This window comes from Diabrotica undecimpunctata, chromosome 4, assembly GCF_040954645.1.
Source record: "Diabrotica undecimpunctata isolate CICGRU chromosome 4, icDiaUnde3, whole genome shotgun sequence".
Lineage (NCBI taxonomy): Eukaryota > Metazoa > Arthropoda > Insecta > Coleoptera > Chrysomelidae > Diabrotica > Diabrotica undecimpunctata.
In genome coordinates this window covers 157,055,561-157,081,265 of record NC_092806.1, presented here as the reverse complement: position 1 = coordinate 157,081,265, position 25,705 = coordinate 157,055,561, and the positions used below count along the sequence as shown (strand labels likewise).

Sequence of the window (25,705 nt, the reverse complement as noted above, 5' to 3'; positions counted from 1 at the left end):
ATTGTATATCAACCAAAAAATTGAAACAATAAGTACTTTATTGTACAAATTTGTACTTTTATGTTGTAAATATCATAGGAGGTTTTATTTTAATAACTTTTTCCTCTAACCTGCAAAATATTAAGCAATCCTACAAAGAAAATTTGTAGCATGGTTAGTGTTGCCATGCTACAATATTATGTATGAAATAAAGATTGCCAAAAAATTTAACCATTGATGTTTTTTTCCTGTAAACCATTTATCTCCAGTAGTACTGTAGGCATTTGGCGTATTTAACAACCCAGTTGGTTTTTGAAAAAATGCCAATTAAGAGCTAAATCATGCATCCATCTTTTATTAACCGAACCAAAAATACCTATTGGTTCTATTTTTTGGTCCTATATTGAGTAAAAAATCTTTTTGGTACACTTTATTTTTATGTAATATAATAAAAGTATTGGCAACATTAAAATTAATTAAAATCAGTCAGTGTGAGTGTATTATATTGATTAATAACACAGAAAGTTTAACGACGAAAATTTATCAAAATTAGTAAATGCAAAAAAAGTTTTGACATGGTTTTTAAAAAAGTAAATTTTCTTAATGGATTAGGGTATAGTGGTATAAGCCTTTTTCGCCTTGTGTTTATAGTGTGTGGTTTTTCAACATTGTGTAGAGCTTCAAACCTTAAAATAAATTATTTCATTCTCTGTAAATATCTAGATCATGTACCATTATATAAAAGTACATGGTACAGAAAATAGATGTAGACCAGGTTGCTGCATCTTTTGAAACATCAAGATCTTGAGAGATGATATGTGACACGTATGTAAATTACATACTAAGAGATAGCTACAGGAATAAGGACAATATGAGTGAGTGAAATTTCTTACGCAAGTAGCTAAGTTTCATAACAAATGATATTCATTACATTATGTTTTATTGCCTACTGACTACCTAAGTAAGTAAGTAAAGAACTTACAACTGGTGCCCTATCTGTGTTATGGTCAGATTCTCTTCTACTCACTCATCTCTGTAAAAGCATTTCTCACATTTAAAGCTTTGCATTCTCAAATTGAACAAAAAACTGAATTCTCAAATTGAAAGTTAAGATGAAAAGAGGACTTTTATTATTTAGAAAAATATATGTGGAAAAAGATAACTGCCCAAATTGGAAGAACATCCAAAAGAATGAGGTAGAAGACTATAGCAGAACAGTCAAAGTACAACAGAGAATAAATAGCAAATGTCGAAATCGAAGATGACTAAGACCATCGTTCTGATGAAAAACTTGTTTGCAATTTGAAGTGAAAACATTTATACGAGTATTTCTTGTTACTAAACTTACAAGATCATAGCCGAAATTTCATACAATTTTGAGGACCTCGAGGAAAAATTAGTCTTCAAAATAGATAAAAAAAGTTAAAAAAGCATTTTATCGAGTTTATTGAACAAAAAATGAGGCTATTTTGAATAATCAATCCTTCATTTTCATCTAATCATTTTCATCATATCAAATTTGATATAAAACTAGAATTTTCTGTGTTATCAATCAATGAGAAATAAATTGTAACTACATATTCTTCAAATATATTCTAAAAATTCCAAGATAACTAATTTTATATTCACTTTCAATAAATTATATAATAAAATACAGTAACTTACTTCCAAACATTATCAAAAAATCAGAGAAAACAGCCTTTTTATTTATTTCTTGCCTGATAAATCATTGAGCAAAAAATTTGACGCGGTGTGACTTGTAAAGGAACAAAACATAAAATAAACACTTTAAATCAGGCGCTCATCCATATCATTCGTTGTTGTTCCTGGTCATGCGCTTTGGGCCGCGGTTTGGAGGTCCTTTCGGCCTAGCGAACTGAGGTCTATGTAGGCTATTTGTTGGATGGAGTTCTTCATATAAGAATTTTTCAGTGAGTTCGTCTCCAGAATCTATTTCCACCTAAACATATAAAATTATTTCTTCATTACTAACTATAAAACACATTAGTTTTCAATTTAAGAATGCATAAAGAATCGATGGGGCATGTTGTCTAGTCAAACAGTCATTTTTCTAAAGGATGCTATTTTCTGGACGATGAAGTCTTTCATTTTTTAGTTTTTCTTTGTAAATGATAAAAATACTTGTCAAAATATATTTAAAATTAATTTTGGGAGACCTGTCACTATAACTGAACTTTTCTATACCTAAGCTCTTCACAATTTTAAAGAAAATTAGTAAAATTACTGTGATGAATACCATTTTTAATTCATTTTCCCAAAAATGTTTGTTAAAAAATTAAAACTCACTAAACTTGTCTCTAGCTCTACATAATATTATATATAATGGCTCTATATAATATACCTAATGTAATATTCTTGATGTTTATTATCCACATTAACAATAGTTAATAGGGATAATTAACTTAAAAACTGTTATATAACTGTTACTTTCACTACAAATACAAACCTTTTTGGCAATTTCAATTCCTAGATTTGATATGGTATCTGTTAGTGGATTTTTACAACTGGAATACAACATCCTTTCCTTAATAGGGCAATTATATCCTGGCATTGAGTAAATAAAAACTGAAAAGAAAAAATTAATATTAATAAAAGAGTTTTTCATGACCAAGTTTTTGTTTTATTTGTACATAAAGCATACAAAAATTACTATGACAAAAGAGTAAATGTAGGTCTTACATATATTTTTGTCACTTAATTTATATAGTTAATAGAATTAAAAAATGGTTCTTACCCATACTTTCTGTGTAGTCTCCTTCATGTGTATGTTTAAATATATATAAATGATACCGTCCACTGTCTTTTGGAACTTTGGATGGTAATTTTGCTAGTGATATATTTTCTGCAGACACTAAATGAATAGTTTCTTCTTCAATATCTGAAAATAAAACAAAGTAAAACATAAAAATGACAAAACACAAGAAATTTGTAAAATGAATAAATGAAAGTAGTGTGATCAAAAATTGATACTATAACAGTATGATGTAACATTGGAGAATATAAAACTTCCAGTATAAAGTAAAAACAACAATCAGAAACTGTAAAATTAGAAATCTGTTACAGTTTGCATCCTTACCTATTCTAAATTGCAAGTAATCATATGATCCACTAGCCATATCAATCAGAGCTTGTTTTGCAGTCTCAGTTATTGGAAAAGCTACACCCCCAACAGTCTGTTGCTTTGTATCAATATTAATATCAGTGTGCACTTCAGTTTTTCTTATTTCCTGCAATTCTTCTTCCCTCATTGATAAAGGTGCAGGGGCAGCAACAGATTTTTTGTGCTTTATATATCCATTTAAAGTGATGTCGCTCTATAGAAAGATAAAATTATTATTATTGTACAAATGCAGTGATTATTATGTTAAAAAATCAATATGAAAATAGTAAAATGCAAACAATGTAGTGCAATGATAAGTTTAAAAAGGCACTGGAATTCAATTTCTTGCTCAACAATCATTATCAAGGCATTTATTGGCTCCTTATTTGATTGACCTACTTTGAAGTGCATCTACTTCTGTCTTGTGTGGATCTATTATGCATTTCAGGATAATTCCCCATTGCTTGGACATAGAAAGTAATTTTATATATTTCCCACAGATGCAGTTACATCCTCATTGTTCTATTTTTGCTTCTAAATGAACTTCAGGATCTCTGCTGTTAGCTCCAGATAAGCTTTCAATGCTTCTAAGGTCACACATAAAGTTGTTTTGTAAAGATTATTGCAAGAAAACTAAATAACTAGTTTGAATTGCTTTGTATTAATATTAAGGGGCAACATAACAAGTCTCATCAATTCACATCTTGAGTTCATAAGTTCAAATTAACAGAAACAATAGAAATAAAAAAAATGGATGCAAACAACTCTTGTAGGAAAACATAAAGCTCTAATAAAAAAAACTCTTACACTGATAGTTCCATGTATTTCCTCTTTTATCTGTGCAGTTCCAAACTCCTGTTTGAGGGTGGCTTTTGTTGAGGCATACAGCATTTTCTGTCTTACTGGTGCTGTATCTGGTGACCAACTGATCAATAGCCATTCATGTCCTAAGGAATCTTTACTATCTAACCTAAAAATTATAGAATTAGGTAAACAGCATATCATAAATTTAGACATGATTATATGAGATAAATAAATGTATTTCTGCCACAAAAATGGAGTTTACATAGGTGATATAGGAACTATAGACTATTGATCCGATTGTCTAACGAACTACTTGCCTATATATGATGTAACAAGGCTGATTTTCTTCAAGTAATGGTTGTATGTTTGTATCAAAGTCTTTTTCCCAATTATGCTTAACACTTTTGCTTGCATCTAGAATCAATTGCTCTAAAATTTCAAAAATATCTTTAAGCATTAAAACAATACTAGGTGACAATATAAATCTTGCAGAAAAGAATTTGGAGTTGCAAAACCTTTGTTATTATGGGAAATAGATAATATAAAGGATTAAATGCAAATTAACTGAAAAATAATTTCTAATTTTTGATAATTAATAATCACAGTCAATTAAACTTAAAAAACCTACCATCCTTAATAGATACTTTTACCAATCTGACCATACCTTCCTTGCACTTGGCAAAGAACTTTTTCAATTCATCATTAGCTAAAAATAAAAACAAATATAACTGTTACTTAACAAACTCCGTAGTACATATATGTCAAAAATTAATAAACAAATATAATAAATAACAATCATTTATTATCGTCTATAGATATATGTTAAAAAGTTTATTATAAAAAACTATACTGTATGAATCACCGACATTTATTTATAAAGAATTATAATTAAACATAACAGAAATGGATATAACTTTATTATACCTCGAATCCCTGTTTGGTGAGACATTTTACACAGTTATTAAAACAATTACAATTTAGCTTTTTAAATTATTATTTTTTGTAATTAAATCTTCAGAAACACCTAAAAAATTTTGGATCTGTCATAAACGTCACCTCATTTATCTCTTTCTTGACCTTGAGTTGACACTAACAATCTGTCATTGCCATTTTTATGATATCGTCACATAATAGAGATAATATTTTTGTTTGATTTATAGCATATTTTGACATGTATCAATAAATTAATCCATCATGATTATTAGAATCGCTATTATAAGGTTTGTTAAATAGGCAATTTCTCTTTTATATACATATTTCAATATGAAACGTAAAATAGTGTTACAGATACTACGAAAAACTGCCTTACGCAAATGTTGACATATCATAAGAGAGCGGGACAACAAGAGATAAACTTCACTTTCATTTTGACGTTTTACAAGTATTAACTAGTTTAAATTTAGCACGTGTAAAGTGTATTATAATAAATTTTATTAATACGTTTAAGAGGTGCTAATTTAAATATATATAAGTTAGTGTCCCACTCATTTTGGAAGCTTCGATTTTTCTGCAAATCGTGTTCAATCCTTCTTATTGTGAGAAAACAACCATATCGAAATATAATGTCTGTAAAAAGTACTCGTCGTAGCTCTAGCAAGTCATCCACACCTTCCTCAATATTGAAAAGGCCTATGACTCTAAGAAGCCGTATCAGTGCAATAGAAAACACTCCCTCAAAGGTCCGATTTGTCTTACCTCACTCACAAAAGGTAAGATCTATTCTTGAAGAATTTTCTGCACAAGGATCTTCCAGGGAGTATGAACAGCTGATTATAATGATCAGAGATGCTACACTAACAAACAATGATATTTCGGCTCTATTGAAAGAAGCTACAGAATGTATAACACTTCTAAATCAAAATCTAAGATTATTTGTGGACGCCTTAGTTTCTGTAGAATGGATCGACAAAAATGAGAATGTGGTATCAGAATATAGAGCTTTCATAGTGGATCTATTGGCTGCTCATAACTATCACGCTAAGATGGTTATAGATAAGTTGGTTAGATTGTTTTTACCAAGTAAGTTTTTGAATTATTATTCATAGTATAACTTTCACATATTTTTTGAATTTGAATTCATTCCAAGATTGTATTGAGTTTAATGTGACATTAATTTTATAAACCCGAAATTAATATTCATAAAACAATCCAAATCCCAAAACACTATTGTGCAATCTAAAAATGTTGCACAATGTTATTTTAAAAATTGGCTTTCATTTTTTGATATTGCACAATGTTTTGAATACATTTGACAAAGTTTAATTGAAAGTAGGACTTATCAGAGTAATATAGATTTTGTTTCAAACTGTGTAATTTTTAATCAATAATTTAAGGTTTTTTTCTTTATGCAATTTATCCATTCTTGTTCTTCAATAATAATTAAATGCTTTTGTAAGATATTTAAAAGCTCAAACTTATTACATATTATACAATAATATTACAAATTTCTTTTTTTGTAACCTATACATGATTTTTTTTTTGTGATTTGTTTAATATTATTACATACCTAGCATTGCATATTTACATTTTAGTTAAAACAACTGGTTTATTTTATCTGCTCTAATGGGATTTTTTTTGTTCTCCTCTACTAAAAATAGTTGCCACATAGGATTTTGTTAAGAAATTGAAATAAAATGCACTTTTTCAACCAAAAATAACACTTAATGATCAAATTACCTTGTCAATGTTGTAGATTTTGTATTAAATTGTTAGAAAAATTGCTGAAAACCAAAATGTCTTATAATAGTTCAGTAACATATTGTCCATTTGTTGCTATAACATTATCACAATATATACTGTCTGGTAAATCATTTGATGCTCTCTTACTATTTACAAACTGCCAAAAGTGCTTAGGATTACTTCATAAATTATGATTTAGTTGATTCAGATAAGTGTTAAAACATTGTTTTTATAATTTTTACACAATCTTTCTAAGTTCTGAGAAAATCACATAATCATCTTGATTACAGGAAGCCAAATCATTTCTATGAGCCATTTTTTTCTGTGCAACTAAATAACGTAAGTTGGCATTAAACCATTTTGAATAACTAGAAGTTCCAAATCTTTTCGCTGATATAAACAATGGCAATGACATATAAGTATATTGTAAAATTCTGTTAAAGCATCATCAACATTTGACAAATTCAAATGGTCTTCCCATTTGGTATCATTAAAAGATAGTTATTGAGACCTTCATAGTATATTTTAACAAAATCATGGTAAAATTTAGTATATTCTAATCCTTGATGTTCATAAAACTAATATTGTAAGTGTAACTTATGTGATGATAACTATTTTTAAAAATCAGATACAATTGAAGTTTTTGCTACTTGTAAATCACAAACATTTGTAAATATTAAGTCTAAAAAACATTAGTTTCATTTGGAATATTGATCATTTGAAGAAAATTCAAGAAACCATAAGACTCAGTTAAGTACAATGCATGTGAACCTTGAGGACAATTCATCAGAATTATTTATCAAAGCACCCCTTGTCAATTTTGAATTTTTAATTCAGTTTATGAAAGTGAATGGTTCAATCATTCTGGATCTCAAGATATTACCAACTTAACAAACATCAATAGATTCCTTCATTCCCTAGCCTTCTCTAATGTATCACAAAACTATACAAACGAAACCTTTCACAACTATTATCAATTCTCTTCAAAAACAATTACTAAAATGAGCATATGGATAGATAAATAGATTTAGAGAGATGGCCTTTTGGCCTATTCCACTGCAACCTTTTCAGATCTATTGTGGTCCTCTAGTCTTAGATAACATTCTCTAGCCTGATCCTTTTTATAAAGTCTAGTAGCTTCGAGGCTGTACCTTCCATGTAGCTATTTGCTGCTGGATTTTCTTCTCCTAATGCAAAGAACCACACATTTGCGAGACAGTCACACTGACATAAAATGTACTCTGCTGTTTCTTCTTCGAGGTGGCAGAATCTGCACAGGTCATCATTTGATAATCCCACCAGCTTCAAGTGGCTAATGTTCTCTAATGAACTGTTTCGCCTATCTTTGTCCTGGTGAATTCCTCTACCATTTCAGAGATTTGTGAGCTACCCACTTCCTTGTAGCCGTTCTTGTTAGCATATGGAGTAGTGGTTTTGTTTCAAACACATAAACATTACAAACAATATCAGAAAACTGCAACATCATAATATATCTACATCCTTTTATATATATATATATATATATATATATATATATATATATATATATATATATATATATATATATATATAAATTCATTCAAGAGCTACCAAAAGCACATATAATGAAAAATTAGCCAAAAAATACTGTAACTATAAATTGATGATTGAATTACTTTATCTATACTTGATGTAACAAGACTGATTTTCTTTTTATTGTTAGCTATTAAGAATTTTTTACATATCTTTTATATTATCAGAGGCACAGATTTTAAATTTTGTCATTAAAGAGGATGTGAATACTTTTTAGTAATTTGAATTGTTTTAGGTCCCACGGAACCTGATTGGCCTGATGGAATACCTACAGCAGAAGACTGTGGAAAATATTTAAATCTACACACTCTATTTAATGTATTATTAGCTATAGTTCCCATGTAAGTTCCATCTTTGTTTTAATAAGCTTTTCTAAATGATAAAAAAATATACTAAATTTGCACAAATTACACCATCACACACACTATTCTCAACTCTGTAGCATACCACTACAAAATGCTACACACTGCAAAAGTTAATATGTTGGATTTTTGACTAAATGTATTTCTCTGCTCAGTGTGTCTTGTTGGAAAAATACTAAATAAACATAATACATATGTTTGTTGGTAGCATAAAATTGTTGAAACAAGCACAACAGTATGCGAACCTTAATTATTGATGAACAATTTGGTTTTTAAAATGGTAAGACCTCCAAGACAGGTGTCTTGGATGAATCTAGGGAAATATGTGTTGGATAAAGTTAATCATATTATCTTACCAAGAAAATTAGAGTTTTTATGAATTACTGGTGCAATTTTAAACTGGTTCACTAGCTTTCTTTCAAACAAATCCTTAATTGTCAAGGAGAAACGACCTAGGACCTTTTTTATTTAGTATTTTTGTTATTGATATTGGTAATTGTTTCCAGTATAGTAAATTTCTGTGTTTCGTTGACAATCTTAAATTTTACTTAGATGTGGCTAATGTAGATGATTGCTTATTGCTTCAGTCTGACTTAAATGGGTGGGTTAACTAGTGTGAGGTGACTGGCATGCAGCTTAATGCTGAAAAGTGTAACTGCATCTATTTCTACAAAAGAAAGGTACATTATGAACTTTTATTAGGAAGTCAATAAATTTATTGTATCAAGGGTTTCAGTAATTAAGGATCTGGGAATTAATCTCAAGTAATCTCTGTTGTTTTTTCAATATTGATATGGTTTCCAGAGCTCTGGGATTTTTGGTTTTATTAGCAGTTTAGTAGAGAATTTAATAGCATTTATGCAGTCCATCTTCTATATTGTAAACCTAAATTTAAAAGTCAGAGTATTTTATTATTCAGCATACTCTTCTCTTAATTGAATACACTTATTACAAAGAATCTGTAAGACCTATAGGCCTTAAGTTTTAAGAACACATTTTTATCTATACTTAAGATAGATTTTTATATATTTTTTATTGTAAAAAACTTATCAAATACCTAGTGGGTCACAATTCCCAATATTCCCTCTTTTGTATATTTCCTTGAGTTTTTTGTCCATTTTATCTCCGATTGATGAGACACTTAAATGAACTTCATTGTTGGGCTTTTCAAAATTAGAATAGATTTCATTAATAAGATTGTTCAGGCCACTAATGTAGCTTTTGTGAAATTTATTTAGAAGATTGTGGATTTACTAGTGAAAAGTACAAAATATTCTTAGTTTTTTCTTTGTTTTACAACTATCACAGCAATTTGTTCTTTATATTTTTGTATTTTTTTTTTCAGGTGTAAAGAATTATTTTATTCTTCTGTATGTAATCAATTTCCATATTATAATAGACCTACACATACACATGAATTGTATATTCATAATCTATTGTGGATCCTAGAATACCAACCAACACTAAGGCCTGAAATACTGAGACTTATCTTTTCAAAGTAAGTATCATTGAATTTTACCTAACTGTGTTTTGTTCATTCTTTAGTCTTTAGTTTCTCATTCTTTAATGCAAAATATACAGTGATTATAAAGTTAATTTTGAAAATAACATTACTAAAAAGCAAAATTATATAGGGAATTGTCTCAAATCTCATATTATAATTGAATGATTTCTAAATAATGTTCAAAACTTTATTATAAAAATATTTTAGATTAGTCATAATGGATGTAAATGCACCAAAAGAAGAAATAGAAAAATATCTGAATTCTCAACAAGATGAAGATATATTTTCCATGGATGACGATTCCAAATCTATTAGAACAACAACCACAGCCTTCACAAAAGTCGATAGAATGGCACTAGGACACACTCTAGATGTATGTTTAGATAAAATGTTTAATTATATAATAAACGAATGCCACAATTCAGAAGGTTTAAATTGGGAGAGTACGAAAAAGTTGTATTTGGACATGTTGTCCATATTTGACGACGTAATTTTGAAAACTTACAGCCTTCATCATGTACAGTATGTGATGTTTTTGATGAGCAGTTTCAAAACGACGATAGCCGAAGCTTTTTTGAATTATTTATGGAAGAAAGTGTGCAATCTGAATGTTGCTCCAATTTTGAGACAAGCTGCAGTTAATTATATTGCTAGTTTGATAGCAAGAGGAAGTTTTGTTCCATTAGGGTAAGTATGTTTTTTATTCTATGACTTTTTCTTCTTCTGTTGATTCTCTCATCCAATTGAGATTCTATGTTTGTTATTCTTGAGGATGTGGATTCAAATTTCATTACTTTGTTATTTAATTCTTCTGTTAACATTATTCCCATTCATTTTCTTTGGTGTGGTGCTTTTCTACCACTATAACCTAATGTGTTTGTATATCTTTTCAATTTTCCGATTGGTGCCTCTTTAATTTATTTGTATTTTGTTTTGTGTTAAGTTGGCTGTGTTTCTTACAATATATTTTTATCCTGTCCCACTTCCATAATTTTCCATGTATAATTATTTTTTGATAGCCTATTTTTGTCTGTTTTCCTTATTATTTTGATCAGAATTGAAATTATACTAATAGTTAAATGTTATTTTCACTTTAGAATGATAAAAGGAACTATGCAGCAACTAGCGGAATGGATTCACAGTTATATATCGGCACAAGACGGTTTGGAGTATGTCAATTCAGACCTTAGAGTCCATTCAGTGTTTTACAGTGTCTGCCAAGCACTCTTTTACATTGTGGCCTTTAGATACAAAGATCTCGTACATAGTAAGAAAAGTAAGTATGCATATTTGTTAAGATTAATAATTACATTAAATTAATTGCATGTAGGAACAAATTTGACATCTTATCTGTGCAGAAGAAAGAATGAGATAGCATTTAGAGCTCTGAACCGCTCCATGTTCGATTATTTCTACATTGACTGTACATGTACACCATGTTTACTAGGTGAAAGTCAAATTCGACTTATGAAACTCAAGATGTGCAGTCACTGATGTACTTTTTTGTACATTTGACAGATATTACTAGATATAACTTACTGTGCCATTATCTTTTGTTATTACCTACCAGCTTTCATCAGTCTGATGTAGAAAATGATGAAATTGCAAACTTAAACTGTTCATGCTTTGAATTCACAACAGAACATTGTAGCCTAGATTTAAATTGCCCTATACGAATCTTCCAAACATTTTTTTTATTATTTTTAATACATTATAATCTTATTTGTCTAGATATAATCTTTTTGGAAAGTCTTAACATGTCAAAAATGGTAACGTCTCGCTTAAATCCGTTAAGGGTATGTCAACCGGCGGTAGTCCAAAATTTTGCAGCAGTCACTAGAAAATATCAAATAGCCTATTGTTACACTGTAATGGAACACAACTCGAGGAACGTCCTGCCTACCATATACCAGGATGAAAAAGGAGCCATTGTTGTTTCCAATAACTTACTAGATGCTTATTATCCTTTTGATCCATATTTACTTGTAAGGTAAGAAAAAAGTTAATTTATTACTGTTTGGTTTTCTCTCGCTCGTTTCTCTCTCCTAAATAGTTCTTTACTGTTAGTCCTAAGTGTCCCTCTTATTCCTCTTTTTTTCTCTTCTCGTCTCCTCCAATCATTATCCTTGCTTAGTCCCGTCTTCTTTCCTTTTTTTCTGCTTGTTACATTTTCCCTTTTCTTTTATCCCTCTCTTTTGTCTCTCTTAACTAGTTTTTTGGTATTGTTTACTAATCCTCACCTCTTTACTACCTTTCTCTCCTGCCAATCTCCCTTTGATATCTCCTCCCTCCTGTCTTCCTTTTCATCTCATTTCACTTCAATCTATCTCTCTGAACAGTACACCCTTATTTCTTTTTTCTGCTCTTCATAGTTACTGTTTTCTTTCTTTTCTTTAACTGTTTTCTTATCTCCTAACTTGCTCTTTACTATTCTTCCCAAATCCTCCCCTTTCTCCCTTCTATCTTCCCATGTTCCCGTTGGTATTCCTCCTTTTGTCTCACTCCTCACCTCACTCTCACTCCAATTCTTCTCTCCGCGCAGTCATCCTTTTTTCTCCTCTTTAATTTCCCAATTTTGTTCTTGTTTAACAACTTGTTCTTTTCCTCCAAAATATCTTCTTTCTCCATTCTCATTATCTTCCCATTCTCTTTGTAATTCTCTCATTCGTGTCTCTTTCTCACATTGTCTCACTGCAATAGTAATTACTACTAGTAATCTACTACCCTCGTATGATTTTCTCTTCTAACTAATTTTACCTTGTCCTCACAAATCCCTCCCTCCAGTCCTCCTTTTCTTTTTATTATTATCTTACTATATCTTTCTTCCTTCTGTCTCGACTCACTTCACTTCATTCAATTGTTCTTTTCAGTCTTCTCTCTTATCTCTTTCTTTTTTGACCTTTACTGTTTTCTTTCTTCTCTCTCACACTTTTCTATTGTGTAATTTTCATCTACTTTAAATCCCACTCAACCTCTCTTTTTTAATTCCCTCCCTTTTATTTTTCGTTAATGTAACATTAAGTTGTATTTGTAGATCTGGCGCAAAAATCAAGTCGATATATAAAGAGTACGAAGAAACTAATGAAGAAATGGAAGAAATCGATATGAAAGAGACTGAAGCAGATGATTTTTTATTCAATGAGAGTGGAGGTTCGGGAAAAAACAAGTCACATCAGTTTTCTTATGGCAGCTCGCCCGGTTTTAAATTTAAATAGGAAAGTTCCTTCACTTTCGAATGAAGATCATGATAGAATCTGTTACAGAGACGTGATTTGTGAGGTTTCCTGACTGTGGTATTCTCTTTAATGTGTAAAGAGTGGAGTAGAAGTTGTTAAGATGTATAATGGAACGAAATGTTTATTTATTTTATTATTATTAATTTTTTTTGGTTGTTCATGTTTCGTTTGAAAATATATAAATTAAACATAAATAAGATTAATTTTATTATAAAAAACAATATTACTCATTTCGTGGATAGGATTGCTTCAGTTGCAGTTGTATAAAGTTTTCGACTCCTTTTCTCTTGTCTGAATCTAAATTCCGAAATTGGTTCGGATGCTCAGTCCTCTTCAGTTCCTTATTTATGTAATCAATAATACTGTTTGATTTATGTACAGACATTACTATGCCAGCATCTCTTTTCACAATTTTCTGTAATTCAGTCTTCCTCAAAGTCTATATTGTTTCACACTATGTTCCTCTTTCACATTGTGACATGTTTCGGTTTTCTAGTTGGGCTTCAAGAGATAGTGGTATAAGTTGAAGACATATCTTTAGAGAGAAAAGCGGGGTTTTTAAGCATGTTGTTAAGTGGTATCGCTGTATTGAGAAAGGCGGCACAGTAGAGTATGGGCCGCTTGGGCGCGACAGGCCGCCAGACAGGTCCAATCTGGACCTGTCTGGCGGACCAATATTCTTTTTGTTTAATGTTATTTGTAAATTTATTTAATTAAACTTAAAATATAATTAACAATGGCTAGCGCCGATTAGCAGATAATAGTCAAATTATGACGTCATCGGTTTCGATCCTGGCTAAGTTTATACTCGGCCTATACTTAACTTGGCGCTGATTTTCTCTCTCCCAGTCTATTTTCGTCTTTATCTAACACTGCTCCATGAGGCTTAACTAAGATCTAATCTAATATGTCTCTCAGAACAGAATTTTAAATAGAACAGCTAGGTATTTATCCCCACTGGTGAATAAAGAAGGTTTTGATTCCATTTAAAATTTTATTTTTTTTTAAATACACAGTAATATAAAAATGAAGCTTGCCCCAATCTAATTTTAATGACTACAAAAACCGATTTTACTCCACTCTTTTACAGAAGAGGGATCTGAAAATATGAGAAACTTCAGTACTAAATAATATAATTAAAAATATCATATACGACATCAGTTTATTTTTCCAATTAATTTGATAGCGTACTTGATGTACGTTTCTTTGATTATTTTGTTACTAAAAGTCCGTTTGTTTGTTAAAAACCTCTCGTTTTTAATGAGTTTTTATAGTTCTAGTGACTAAAATATTTTGGAAGTCGCCTTTTTCATTCATTAAGCAATCAAATGATCATAATACTCAACCATTGTTTTACTTCCCGTTAGAATGGTCTCCACAATTTGGTTGGGTTATCTTTATGCATGTTTAAAAATTATAGAAATGAGTTGAAACAGAAAATTGAATATATCTTTAAAAATCCGGCTCGGAGGACCACTGTTGAAGGAGAGCAGCGTAAAATATTTGTCGGCGACCTTAGGATGATGGAAAACAAAAATAGTTGTAAAACTAACGATGACTTACAATACTTCAGACTAGAAGAAGTATTTTTCCGGCGTGTTTCAGCTTATTTACAAGCTTGAAAGCGTAGGGTCGCTTCTTGACAAGTTCAAAACACTTAGTTTTTTACATTATAAATAAAGTTTAACTCAGTCTATACGATTATTGCTAGAATGCAATGGCTAGTAACGTTAAAAGTAGCCTGACTACTTTTTTTTATTATTACTTTAATGAACTTGAAATTTTCCCATTGCTCAAAAATCTTACAATTTATTAATCTTCGACATTTTAGTAAAATTGTTAAAATATGTTTTTCGTATTTTGACCCTATTCTTTCTAGGAAACTACTTTATTTTTAGTTTTAATTTTAGCTAGGTGTTATTATTTACCTCTTTCACAGCAGTTACTTCGACCGGTGACACTCCATTATCACAGCTATTTTCAAAACATTGAATTATTGAAAACACAAGTCCCTTACACCAACTAATGGGTTGTTTTAGCATTTTTTTTTTATAGAAATACAACAAATGCTTGCTTATTTACAGTATTTCAGTTTGTTTATATTACAAAAAGCTGATATTAGTAAAAATGCATATGACAACACTGTAAATAAGAGTGACAGTTTCTAACGTAAAGGTCCTCGTCAATATTTCTTAATGCTTCTTCAATATTTGATGTAAATTATTATTTTTTTAAGTACTAAACTTAAAATTGTTTTCTATAAATTTAAATTGATTCAGGCTATGCGTGATGTAGTCAAAATGGTTGCAAAATTGTCTTCAGGGAGTTTTTAAGCAGTTGGTGTAATGTACATTAAGCCAGTTAGCTGAAGTACAACCGTTTTATAATTGACGGCAACAAAAAAAAAACAGCTGGTTATACTGTAACTATGTAAGAATATCATTCTTACAGACTTTAATGACTAATTAATAAAAATTGAGGGTATGCTTGAAGTTGAAAGCTCATATTTCGTAATTTTATTTTATTTAACATGAATTATCTAAAAAAAACTAAGAACTACTTTTTTGTCTAATGTTGTATGTGAAATTATTAATTTTTTAGTTAGTATTCGGTACTTTATGTCGTAAATTTTATACACTTTATATAAAAGCGACTGTGATGTTTTTTTGTTTTAATAAAGCGTTTGACACTAAAGTATTTGTTTATTTAATACCTCGCATATAAGAGTATTTTTAACAAAAAGGACCGGTACTTTTTAAAAAGGCAAAAAGAACCGAGAAAAAGAAGAAAGATTAATATATACACTACTCTCCAAAATTAACGCATCGCCTTAAATTGAATCGATATATGCAGAAACAACACATGTCCAAAAAACGAATTTTTTAGGACTTGATGAAAGCAACTTTCCTCGTAGGAGACCGTCTCAGGACCAGCAACTTCACGTGGAGTCATACGTCGCCATGTTACCAAATCCACTGGTAACTTTAATATCATAATATTTAATACCACATAATGTAAACTAAATTTAAACAAACAATTTTTAACGGGTTTTTACCCACATATTTAGTGGCTCAATACATGTATACCCACCTAGTGCACTGATGATGGAATATGGATTTCAAAAACGTTTTGTGATATAGCCCGATTGGGTGTTTAAATTATATACCCTTTATAAAGGATTTTTAATAAAAATTTTTGTTACATATGGTATACAGCCAACTACAGGAACTTAGATTCCTTGTGGATAAGATATTGCAATTAGCCAGAGAACATCTCCATTGAAATGTTGATGGCTGGGAGCATGTATTGTTCACAGATGAATCCTGTTGCGGATCTAGACATTTACCTTGAAGGAGCAGGAAAAACTTCCAATGAAATAACAACCAAAAGATAAACTAAAACTACACAAAATACATAAATAATAGTTTTTCTTTAATTCTTGACTTTCGTTGGGAGGGGATTTCCCTTTTTCACTCTCCGTGTATCCGCATCTGGATGAATCGCGGTAAACTTATACAACTCAGATATACCTTATTTTACGAAGAGGTTCCTTAACACGTGAAAAGTATATTACAGACTTTTTGTTAACCATGTAGTTCCCTTTGCTCCTTACGTAGGAAATAATTTTCTTCTAATGCATGCCAATGCACGACCAAACGTTGCATGTGTAGTCCGTGATTCTATAGACGAAGTTGGTATACAAACCATGAACTGGCCACCTTGTAGCTCTGATCTAAATCCCATTGAGAATTTGTGGATATTGATCGTCAACTCAAAAGCCGACAACCATCACATGTCTCTCTTGACGACATAGAAGTTATCGTGAGAGAAGTTTGGGATGCAATTGATCAAGACTAAATAGGACGCTTGATTTTAAGTATACCTAGTTGCTGTGAATAAGTGTTTTTGAGAGAGGGAACTTGTTAAAGATTAATATCGTTCTGAAGCTATTTTCTTGTGGCATCTTAATGCATTAATGTTTTGTATTTTGAGGATGATTTCCGAAGTGGAAATCAAAACTTTACGAAGTTTATGTAAGCAGTGTTTTCTTTACTTTATTATATACTTTTAAAGCATTTAAAAAAACTTCAAAATGGTTTATTCTAAAAGTTAATAAAATTAATTTGTTGCTCTGAAAACTCTAGAATAAGGTCATTAATTATTTATGGTTTGTAAAAAACTGAAGGTACACATTAGATATTATAGTCAAAGTTGCATATTGAGCTTATTAAACCCTTAACATTTTTGATTTACGATTTATTTTTGTTTATTTCATTATATATGAAGATTTTTATGTTTAATTTAAACTTTTGGAGTCATGCTTTTAAAATTTGGCGAATGCACAAAATTTGTGGATGTACATCATTATTGGGATGTGCCAGGTAACAAAATCACGAGTGTTGATTTAGCACTCATTTAAAAACAAAACTTTAATTTATTTTTATTCTAGGATAATAAATAATTTTAAAGTATTTTATTAAATTAATTGATATTTTTTTTAGCAAAGCTGTTATTTTTCCGTTGTAGGATATGGAAGTCAATATTCAGCTATTTCTGACATCTTTATTAATTTTGTGTTTACTTTAGGTCCTAATTTCATGTAGACTGAGTTTTTATGAGTATAATGTGTTGCATATAATACAGGCAACCATGTTTATTATTATTTTTTAAACCCCCCCAACCATCGAGTTAGATTCTAACTCGATGACCCCAACAAACTTAAGACTGTGACATTACATTGCATGTATATTGTAAGTCACGATGGTAGGGGCCAAAAGTTGTAATTTGTGTTGCCATTCTACCAATTCTACTACTACCTTCGTTGATGTGTTTGGATAGAATAGGCTGTTCAGCACAAAAATGTAATGACAGAAGATTAAGTAATTAAACCTACATTGGTAACAAGGCGTTCCAAGGTCAACTCACGTTTTTGTTTGGCACCCTTCCATTTGGTGGCACTGCTAGTCTCGTTCCTGCATTTTGGTCGTGTCTTGTCACTTCCACGAAATTATATGGACGAGCCCTAAATTTGAGCTACAACTTTCGTGTATGCGCTTGTTATTTTAAAGAGAGGAGGATATAATCCAAGTTGGACTTAGGAGCATTAAGAGAACAGCCGTTCATAGTTTGTTTTTACCACGACCAGGCTTGTATTCACACTTAATTTAGCATTAGAATAACAAAACAATTATTTAAATACTGACAAGTTCTTGTCACATCATTAAGAACACTAAATTATACTACACTTGGCTTGTATTATTAATATTTCTTGTAACATTTTTATAAATAAAGATTTTATTCTTTAATTTTTTTAACCACTTAAAAATTATATACATATTATCGTCAAAGTATATTCCTAAAGAATATTCTTTTAGCATTAAACTGTATTATCGTATAAAATAAGGGTTTTTTGTTATTTTAGTATTATATCGATATTCGCTTACTTTAAAATAAGTACAATCTAGGTAATTTTACGTGCCTTTTGAATTTATCGCCATGCATATATATAGTTACGCACCCTGGCACTAGACGATGCACCAATCGTCCTTTTACTCTTTAACATTGGACTGGCACTGCTAGGTGGGAGTGTGCTGTGTGATAATTTTTACTTTTTAGGGTTATGTGGTGGTCAACTGAAAAGGAATTTTTGTGGTCTATATTTATTGAATGAATAATTGAAATAAACGAAAAATATGGCAGATAAAGTTCCGATAAAATTAGGGGGAACAGATTACACTCAAGTGTTTATTGCAGTTTTTGTCATAGTTATAACTTTGGGTATGTACCACAACATATGGATATATTTTATTAAAATTTATAACATGCTTAAGGCAGACACTTAAGAAATATGGTTACTTTTGAATAAATATGTAATGTATACTTTTATTTACTAAATTTTCTTTCAGTTCTAATTGCTCTTTACAAAAGAAGGAAGAGTTCTCGCCAAGGAATACTTTTAACTGGTATTTGTGACAGTGGAAAAACTTTAATATTTTCCCAACTAATTCACAATAAGCATATACAAACGCATACGTCGATCAAAGAAAACGTTGCAAACTATATAAGTAACAATGTAAGTAACTGTAGTTAGAGAATAATTATTAATACAATTAGAAATTGTGATTGTTCTCTATAAAAAACTTGATTACTTCTGTATGATAAGAAACTTTTGAGTTATTTAGTGATCTAACACATGATATGGGAAGTTATAAGAAAAATGTTCTGTATGTATTGGAATTTCACCAAATTCTCAGTTTTCTTTCCAATACATAAAACTTTGAAGCACTACATATATAGTTTTGCCATTTTATTTTTAAGTGATATAAATATTGATAAAACATTTCAGGAAGTTCTTAGAATCATTGATATTCCTGGGCATGAACGTTTAAGAGACAAATTTTTTGAACAATACAAGGAAATCACCAAAGGTATTGTATATGTTGTGGACTCCAATACTATTACCCAAGATATAAGAGATGCTGCAGAATTTTTATATAATATGCTAGTCGATCCTGTTATTATTAAAAATAAACCCAAATTGTTGATTTTATGCAATAAACAAGACTACACTTTTTCTAAGGGAGGATCTGCAGTGAAGGCTATTTTTGAAAAAGAATTGTAAGTATGTAGAAAACTTGTAGTAAGTACTGTATTGTTTATGTGTTTCTAAGCTTGTTATTTGAGTATATTTTATTGTGGTTACTGTTTATACTTTTTTTTATTGTAGAAATACCCTTCGTATTACAAAATCCAATCAACTTGAATCAGTGGATCCTAAAATGAAAAAAACAGCCTTACTAGGAGATCCTGAAGAAGACTTTGATTTTGCTAGCTTGCCATTGAAAGTTGACATTGCTGAAAGTTATGCATATCACAAAAACGGTACAGTTGACATTGAAGGATTGAAAAAATGGCTTGCTCATCATGTTTAACTTACTGATCGAATTTAAAGATCAGTTTTTTTAATTTAATTTTTGTTTTAGCAAAGATTTTGTACTTTTTTTAATTATTTATTGTTATTATGGTCCAAAATAAAAGATATGAGTTAAATATTATTTAATATTTTATTATTTTGAAATTAACTTATAATAAAGAAGTGATAAGCAAAAGATGAAATTAACTCAGTGTATGACATATTGCAGCCTATAATTGTTTTTCACTTCAATGTATAGTAATAATTTACCTGAAAAGGCCTAAACAATGTTAGGAAAGAGCACCAAAACTAGAGTCCATATAAAAAGACAGACAAAGAAGTGATACTTTGTAGGAGAAAAAGTTATTCTAGAATAATTTTTAAGCACCTTTTTAAAGAGGAGTTTTTTTAAGTGTTACCTAACCTAAATATATGAAGAGATAAGGCTAGATGACTCAAAAATGAATAACAATACAGAGTCTAGAAATAGAAATATAAAAGCAATGAGCAGCTTTGATAGAAAAAACTGTTGGTATGAGATTCATTTTTTCTTGATATGTCTTTTGGGCCAACAGGTCGAAATAAAAGGTTTATTAGGCTTAAGAATGGTAGATCTGCTGAACAGTGCTGTTCTGTGGAGCTTATCCAATATCGGGAGATGTCTTTGGCAAAATTCGGTAGATCATATGCAATGACGTAAATTATCTATATTATATACAGTGCGTGAACACTATAATGGAATTTTTTTTAGTTTTATGAGCTAAAACCTAAAATCAATCATCAATTACATTTTTTTGAGCCATATACACGAGGTTTGTCAAAAAATATGAACAAAAAATTCATATTTTTTGATAAACTGCCTATATTACTAAAAAAATTTAATATCTGATTGTATTCTAAGTTTTAGATCATTCAGAACTTTTTAGAAAGAATAACATTTTTCCATAAAACTAAAAATAGAAAAGTTTCCCATTATGGTGGCGACTTAATGGTTCAAAAGTTAAAGACCTTAAATAATTATGTTGAAATAATTATTAGAAATAACCATAATTCATTGAATTTTGTTTAATAAATAAAGAATCAATTTATTGGGACCAAATGCTCACATCAGCTATTATGATACAAATAAGGTTTAATAATATTTTGAGAAATAGTTATAGGTCATAATATTTACAGAAAGTTAAAACGTTCTGGTTCAAATAGATGTAACAACCATTATTTTTGCTAATGGATTAAGTCCAAAGAAAACCGACAGCACACACACCCTCATTTAGCTAATTTATCACTTGATACTTGAGATTCTTTGAGAATTGAAGAGACGTGTGTGAATGAATATGATTATGGAATGATGTTTATACAATATGTTATTATTAGGTATAAAATTACGAACTTGAATCTCGGGGTATTTCGCTTTCTTTGCATCTTTGCAAATATATTTTTAAACACTACAGGGAAGTATCAAATGAATTTTAATACAAACGTATTAAAAATACTAAGTATTAGGTTACACTGAAAAGTTTTTTGATGGTAACAGAAATAAAAAGATAAATTGTATTATCCCAATTTATTTTCAAGTCATTGTGATCTTTGTTTTAAAATTAGGTAGATTCAAGGGGCTGTTCGGTAGATAGGAATCAAATTCGGTAGATCTTTCTGAAAAATCGGTAGACGGAACAACACTGCTGCTGAAGTTCTTAGAACTCATAGAATATTCAATAGAAGATATGTAGAACAGGCACTTTTAAAGAGAAAGAAAACACATTTTTCATGCTTTAAAAAAATAGTGACAAAAACAGTAGGTGTGCCAATTATTTATACTAAAAAAAATTTGTTAGGCGAATGGATCTAGTAATCCAGTCATATTTCCAACCACACATATACAATAATTTTTAATGATTATTTGATTTAAACCTGTTACTTTGTAAATATACTATCTATAAATTACTTTTCCCATAAGGTGTTTAACCCAATAGATTAAAAATAATGTTTTTCTGTTTTGTATAGTCCCATATTTGTTCCTATTACTTATGCAACCAGTAAGACACACTAATTATTTAAGGGTGACAGTAATTTCAAGGCAAAAGTTATCAAACACTTAACGTAAGTAATTGAAAATGAATATAACCAACCCAACAAGAAACCCAGAAACAATGTGGGTTTCAATCAGGACGGTCGTGTGTCGATAGTTTCTTAACATTAAAGCAAATTAATAATAAAGAAAAAATAGAACACACTATATACAGTGTACCAGTAGCAAAACTGTGAGAAGCAATGGAAAGAACAATATATACAGTACATTCAACCAACATACACCTCTAAACGATTAATGAAATTCGCAGAAAACCTTTTGTTGTAGTATAAGCTATGGTAAACTGCACTGAAGTTATCCATAATCTTTTAATTACTTACTTTGTTTAGAATTTTAAATAAGTAATATTGTTTGGCTAATAATGAATGTATAAATATAATGGTTAACCCAACCATGAAAAACGGGTTAATGACACATATATTTATTTTATACTTAAAATTTAGCAAAGTGTTAAATATGATGGAGAACACCAGTGCAGTTTACCGTGCCTCTACAACGAAAGAGTTTCTGCGAATTCCGTTAATCGTTTAGAGGTATAAGTTGGTCGAATGTACTGTAGATATAAGCAATACTTACCTTAAAGCCAGCAACGAAATGTACAAAAACATACCAAAGTTGCCCTATGTCCCCTACTTTATTTAAAATATATGTGGAATATACATGAATAAACTGGCAGAAAAAATGTCACGGGATGGAGATTCCGCTCAATAACAGAAACATCTATGTTGTAAGAAGACTTTTACAAGGAAGGAGAGCAGTAACTAGATTGAATAGCATATGGTGGATTAAAGATATCAGTAAAGGAAGAAAAATTAGCATTTATAATACTAGAGATGGGCAGAATTTCATTACTGAGAAACAACCAATATTTTTTAAATAAAACTCTTTTATAATCCATGTGTTGGTACATATTTAATTACTTTTTATTTTACTTTATCACAACTTTTTAACAGTAGACGAAAACTACGGTTGTACAGTATTAGTAATTTGGTGCTTTAAACGTGCTTTTGTAAAATCCGAGTAGGTTAGTGATTATGTTTTCTTTGCATTCTTTTAAAAATTCGTATTCTTGTTAAGCCTTTCCAATACATTTCTCATCAAGATTTCAGGACACCGACTAAGAAATAAAGTTAAAAAAACATTTTTTAATATTTTTTTATTTTCTATGAACAGGTCGAGTTATAAATATAATTATAAATTTAACAAAAAAAATTCATAAATATGGATGATTCAGAACAGGCACATTTACACAATAGATTTCCTTTTAGACTTAAACACTGACACTTAATGTTGTTAAAATGCGTTTGAAATTGAACTGATCCAAGACAATATTATTTTAGGACAATATATACTTGGTTTTTTGAAAATTTGTAATTGTGTTAAAAGAACATACAAAATCCCAATATTCTACAAGTCTTGTGAAGTTTGCATGATCTTCTGGATTGGCAGACAGTGAATGTGATATCATACTACTATTTTATAAGGTGATGTTAACTTTAAATAAAAATTTTCTAGGGTAGATTTGCCTCAAATGGCAAGACAAGCTTTTGTGAAATTCAGACCGCTCCTATGTAATCAAAACCTAAATTTCGAAATACGCTACAGAATGGTCAAGTGCTACATATGGTCCATCTTGCTTTATGGCATGGAAACGTGGACTGAAAAAAACATCTATCAACAAACTTGAAGCATTTGAAATGTGGTCATTAAGAAGAATGATGCGCATACCTTGGGTGGATAGAGTTCGAAACGATGACGTCCTTAAGAGAGCCGGCGTGGAAAGAGAACTCTTTAAATTAATTAAAAAACGCAAGATTGGTTACCTTGGGCACATATTGAGAGGAGCAAAATATGAAATACCACAGTTAATCCTACAAGGGAAGATCGAAGGTAGGAGAGGAGCCGGCCGCAAACAATTATCCTGGTTAAGGAATATTAAAGAATGGACAGCAATACACAATACAGGCGAGCTGTGTCACGCCGCCAAGAACAAAATTCTAGTAATGAGATAGTCGCCTACGCACTTTGGTGTATGGCATGTTAAGGAGAAGAAGGGTAGATTTACAGATCATTCTAAACTTTTCAGGTTTGTTAGTAATTTATTTTTTACTGCCTGTGAATGACATGGCAAAAGACAGCTTTAAATACCTTACAAAATGAAAAAAACATGCCCTACTATTAAAATCAAAGCATATACCAATATTCTAAAAATTTTGTAAGGTTAGGTTAACAACCTTTTATACTCTCAGACAAAAAAATGTGATGGCATACTGTTATTTTATGAGGTCATGTTGATTCTAATTAAACTCATGTAGAGTGGTAGAGTAATCATAGACATATAATACACGATAGACTGATCGTTGCAATACCAGCCCGTTCCCCCAGTGCAACAGATAAAACTGACGCAAAGCAGTCCCTGCATCTCTTTCTAATTTGCTAGGTTTATCGACATCGACCACGTGACCTAGATAAACAATGAGGTCATTTAGTCGATAAACCCAGAGACTGCTTTGCGTCAGTTTTCTCTGTCGCACTGGGGGAACGCGACTGTGTTATAGAAGTCAGTATATCTTGTATTATATGTCGAGGGCTGAGAACCATAGGGTTCCAAGCATCGAGTTAGAATCTATCAAGAGAGCATCACGCGACTAAAAACAACCCCACTTCGGTTTGTTGTTTTTCGAATATTTTTAGTTTTATAATACTTTTATAGAAACTGTAATAATATATTGTGATAGTGCATAATAATGGTTTCTTGTTGTCAACGTAGTTGCAGTAGCAGAAGCAATGTTGATAAAAAATCTTCAGGAATAACGTTCTACAGGTTAGTATACAAATATGTAAACAAAGTAATGACCCGTACTTCAGAGAATAAATTAATAGTATTTGACTGTACTAATTTATCTTTATGTATAATATATCGTGTTTTTAGTGTTTACCGCGGGATAAATAAATCATAGTTTATTAAAAATGTATTGCACTTTTTTAGATTATGATTAAATCTTCTGAATAACTAGTCATATTTTTATAGTAGTTTTATTATTATTGAGTCCGGCCATGATCACACCGCCATATTGGTATCATCGTTAGCCACGCCTACCTACGCCGTTTTTAATACACACGTTAATATGCTCATAGCTTCTCCATAGATTCTAACTCGATGGTTCCAAGCGACAGTTTGTACAAAATTTGTTTTTTAACAGAAATCTATTGTTCTTTGAATTCTGCATAGAATGGTATTGAAAGTTCTGCCATTCGTTGACAGATAGCGCCACAGTCAACACTGAAATATAGTTCCACGAACTATATAGTGTAAATGCTTTAAGGTTAGAACCATATGGTTCCATGTACTATAGTGAGGGTATTGGTGAAAGTTCAATGTCAGTTTTATCAGTTAAAATGATCATTTTCTTGTTTTGCATTGTCATCTGTATCCAAAAATGAAT

At 30.3% G+C, this 25,705-nt stretch overlaps 3 protein-coding genes across 3 annotated transcripts; 2 read left to right on the top strand and 1 right to left on the bottom strand.

The window, feature by feature from the left end:
- Positions 1–394: 394 nt before the first annotated feature.
- Positions 395–4,990, bottom strand: twf (twinfilin actin binding protein). The gene is made up of 8 exons (XM_072530700.1): positions 4,829–4,990; positions 4,533–4,610; positions 4,222–4,333; positions 3,908–4,070; positions 3,077–3,314; positions 2,735–2,878; positions 2,447–2,565; positions 395–1,939 (listed from the first exon to the last, which is right to left on the bottom strand). Exons 1-8 carry the CDS (start codon positions 4,851–4,853, stop codon positions 1,790–1,792), a joined length of 1,029 nt encoding a protein of 342 aa, XP_072386801.1. The 5' UTR covers positions 4,854–4,990; the 3' UTR covers positions 395–1,789.
- A 271-nt stretch (positions 4,991–5,261) lies between these two features.
- Positions 5,262–15,951, top strand: Tif-IA (RNA polymerase I-specific transcription initiation factor RRN3 homolog Tif-IA). Its single transcript, XM_072530699.1, has 7 exons — positions 5,262–5,923; positions 8,391–8,496; positions 9,863–10,015; positions 10,229–10,708; positions 11,119–11,297; positions 11,753–12,011; positions 13,056–15,951. Exons 1-7 carry the CDS (start codon positions 5,467–5,469, stop codon positions 13,234–13,236), a joined length of 1,815 nt encoding a protein of 604 aa, XP_072386800.1. The 5' UTR covers positions 5,262–5,466; the 3' UTR covers positions 13,237–15,951.
- A 2,900-nt stretch (positions 15,952–18,851) lies between these two features.
- Positions 18,852–20,312, top strand: SrpRbeta (signal recognition particle receptor beta). Its single transcript, XM_072528192.1, has 4 exons — positions 18,852–19,035; positions 19,164–19,330; positions 19,604–19,875; positions 19,985–20,312. Exons 1-4 carry the CDS (start codon positions 18,951–18,953, stop codon positions 20,187–20,189), a joined length of 729 nt encoding a protein of 242 aa, XP_072384293.1. The 5' UTR covers positions 18,852–18,950; the 3' UTR covers positions 20,190–20,312.
- Positions 20,313–25,705: the final 5,393 nt, after the last annotated feature.